Source organism: Monopterus albus, unplaced genomic scaffold (genome assembly GCF_001952655.1).
Source record: "Monopterus albus unplaced genomic scaffold, M_albus_1.0 scaffold41.1, whole genome shotgun sequence".
In the NCBI taxonomy this organism is placed as follows: Eukaryota; Metazoa; Chordata; class Actinopteri; order Synbranchiformes; family Synbranchidae; genus Monopterus; species Monopterus albus.
In genome coordinates this window covers 606959-610623 of record NW_018127921.1, presented here as the reverse complement: position 1 = coordinate 610623, position 3665 = coordinate 606959, and the positions used below count along the sequence as shown (strand labels likewise).

The window sequence follows — 3665 nt, the reverse complement described above, 5'->3', positions numbered from 1 at the left end:
GTCAGTCTAGAGGCCACTCATACACAGTTTCCACACACTGTAAACTGTGATGACCTGTATAAAAGCACACCTCTGTCTTTAGCATAGTCCTTCCTTCAGTTCATAGCCTCCTGACAGAAAGTCTATTTCAGTGGGAATGCTAACCTGTCAGCTCACTTTTTCTCAATCAGGTGCATTAATTTTACAAAGGCAATGAAAGGATTGATTTGTGTGATTACTCCATCCCTCTCATATCAACAAAGATTGGATTCATGACTTAAATAACCAAGGGATGGAGTTTTTTTATTTCTGTCCTCATCTTAAAATAGCAGCTGAAGTTTCTCAGTTTTTGTCTTTCTGAGAAGATGAGTGTTAAGACAGTGTGCATCTGTGAGAGGATGTGCGTGGGCATGCATGTACGTACAGTATGTGAGAGCCTGAGCACCCTCACTGCTGAATGAAGCTTTTCCTTCCAGCCATAACTCACTGCCGTCCTGTCCACAAACCTCGGTGGAATTTAGAGTTTGAGTGCTGAGACAGGCAGTGACCGGGCCTCATAAAGGCCCTCTGTAAAGGGTGAGGGGTCGAGTTAGCTTAAAAACCTGTTTCTCTCTTTCTTGCACTCTCCTTCTCAGTCTTTCCTTCACTTTCTCCATCTAACCCTGAGGGCCAACATCTTCTCCACATTTCTCACCCTCTCACTCTTCTCTTCTTCCCTTCCCTCGCTCTCCATTTCTCTTCCCTGTCCTAGAGGACTCTTTTTAATTCTTCTGCTGTTTCTTGGGCATGACATGATCTAACTGAGACTTAATGCAATGAAATTGCATCTGCCTGTCTGTCTGTCACATGATTAATTCAAAAGTCGAAAGTCTGTGCTGTCACTAATTAAGCTGTAATTAACATATCCTAATCTTTTTAGCACTTCCCACTTGGGATTCAGCCTCACTAAGCTGCACTAGTGGATCTGTGCTGCTGGGGAAATGAGCAAGATTATGAACTGCAGCTATGCGGGTCAGGGCAGCGCATAGCAGATCTGCACTCAGTAAAAATCTTACATGCTAATTTTAGATTCACCTAGGAAAGAACCCCTTTGTCTATGCCCTCATTTCACATTTGTTGCCAAGAATTTTACTGCATGCTTCTGCCAGAGTTGTTTTGGTGTGATTGGAGAAAATGTTTAAAGCCCCAAATGCAGCTTTAACAATCTTTTATTGGAAAAAAGTAACCTAAGATCTCTGCTTCTAGAAATACATCTAAACTATCACCCAAAATTCCTCAGAGGTGTTTCACCCTGCAGACTACAAAAATAATCCCATGATTCCTTACCAGATCAATTCTGACTTCTGACCTTGGACATGCCACAGGAAAGCACTGATTTGAGTCAAGATGACTGTTCCTTTAGTGAGACAAGCGACCATCATACAGTATTGTGTTTTTAAGCTGTCTGCAGTAATGAATTCACTGCCCTTAATAATGTGACCCAAAGTTGAGCCCTGGCTTGCAGTACTAAAGACTAGTTACACTGCTAATCTCATCAAATAATTACTTTCTTCATTCACTGTATCATCCAAAAAGGGGAACTGATTTGCAGATTGGTGCATACCATACAACGCCACATTCACATACAAAGCACATTTTGAAAATGAAGCTAATACAATGAAGACCTGCTTTATTGAAGTGCAGCTAGGTGGAATTATATTTTAATACATATTGTATGTTCAGTTATAACAACAGACCAGTTTGAAGCTGATTATCTGAAACAGTTCCTCAAGGTTTGCCATTGTTTGGTTTTCAGGAAGGTCAGTTATTACATGTTCCTTTTTCAGGTTAGCACTTTGCTAGTGGGACAAATAACAAATAAGAAAGTGATTACCTACCTTGTGAGAGTTTAATTTCTCTACATTGTTCTGCACTCTATTTACAATTGTATGGACATTCTCTGTTTTACTTGACTTCTCTCTGTATGTGTTAAGGTGGGTGATGATGATGATGCTTGTGCAGCTTGTGTTGGGATTCTTCGCCCTCAAAGCAGTGGTGGCCAGCCCCAGATTTTCCCGACAGGACTTGGACACATACGACAGTGCAAACTATGATGTGGATCTAGACAATTTAAATTCAGAGAACCAGGATATTTATGACTATGAAGATGGGGCAACAATTGATGACCCTGAGGTAAGAAACTTTATGGTTCTGAGAGCATTTCAATGGTTTTTAATGTAGTTATTTTTGATGTCACTGTTATGGCAAAATTGGCTAGTAGATGGTGAAGGTAGTGACGTATTCAGCTGCTAAATGGCCAGATATTTCCCTCTGGAGTTGGTACAGTAAAAAGATGGTCAGTAGTGATTCCAGCTGAATGCTAATATTGCTGTGTACATGCTGGACAGGTTAATGGCCAACTGTTTGCTAACAAGGATTCCATATCAATTTCATGTTCTTTGCTCGTGCCCAAGTAACTACGCGTGTTGTTGTATGTTTAAGGATTTGTGCAGTATTTACATTTATCGGTTTAGTTGTTTGATATAATAAGTTTTGTGCTTAGCACTGCTGAATGTATTTCTGAGTGACATGTAATACATTTATGAGATGCATGTCCAGTAGTTGGGTAGCATGGTGGTGTAGAGGTTAGCACTGTTGATTCACAGCAAGAAGGTTCTGGGTTGAAGTCCCAGCCACACTAGCTTTGTGGTGTTGTGCATGTTCTCCCTGTGCCTGCAAGGATTCTCTTCAGGTACTCCAGCTTCCTCCCACAGTCCAAAGACAGCTTAGGTTGAATGGTGACTCTAAATTGCTTGCAGGAGTGAGTGTGGCTGTCTGTCTCTAAGTGTCAGCCCTGTGATGGACTGATGATCTGTCCAGAGTAGACCCTGCCTCTTGTCCAATGTCAGCTGGGATTGGCTCCAGCCCCCTCACAATCCTTTTCAGGATAAGTGGTATAGATAATAGACGGATGTCCACTAGTTTGGGTATAAAGTTTATGCCTCCCATTTGATGTTGAGCAATTGCTGGAAATTATATCATGTCAATATGATATATAACTAAGATTTTAAAGGCAAATTCCACCAAAGTCCTGGTTTTATTCAGATTTCACCAGTTACAGTGGAATGGTGTTGATTGGGCTGTTTGAGGTCATTGGGTTCATGGAGCAGACAGGCATCCTGCTGATACCAAGAGGGGCCTTTTGAAAAATGGACCAAGTGCTTTCCAGCTTTACAACTAATGTGGCCAAGATATTTCTGTTACGTCCACGGATCAGGCCGTCCCCGGCACCTCGGCAGCTGTTACCAGCGGCTCCACACCTGCTCACGTAGGAGCACGCTCCTGGCGACGAGGCACACCTGCGCTCAATTAGCTGAACCATACATAAACACAGCGCTGGTGTGTCCTCGTTGCCAGATGATCTCTCAGTCTTCTGCCGGCGACTTCGCGTGTTTCACGTCCTGGATCCTGATGTCTACTAAGACTGTCCTACCCTGGTATATTGATGTTATCCACTGTGTCGACTTGAGTGAGTTTCTATGTCTTGTTTACGGTTTATTTTGAGCTCATCTGAGGAGCCCTTTGTTTTTTCTGAACTGCTCACCGAGGAGTTTATGGTTTTGTCTGAACGGATTACCAAGGAGTATCTTAGGTTTTTTTCTGAACTGATGACGGAGGAGTGTCTTATGTTTTTGTTTTCTAAACTG

At 42.2% G+C, this 3665-nt stretch overlaps 1 protein-coding gene across 1 annotated transcript in view; it reads left to right on the top strand.

Moving 5' to 3' along the window:
• The window catches only part of epyc (epiphycan), a 19686-nt gene that overhangs the window by 721 nt on the left and 15300 nt on the right, over nt 1–3665 (top strand). The window contains exon 2 of the mRNA XM_020599430.1: nt 1953–2151. Coding sequence (XP_020455086.1) covers nt 1960–2151 — 192 coding nt within the window. The 5' untranslated portion in view covers nt 1953–1959. The remainder of the gene's footprint in view (nt 1–1952; nt 2152–3665) is intronic.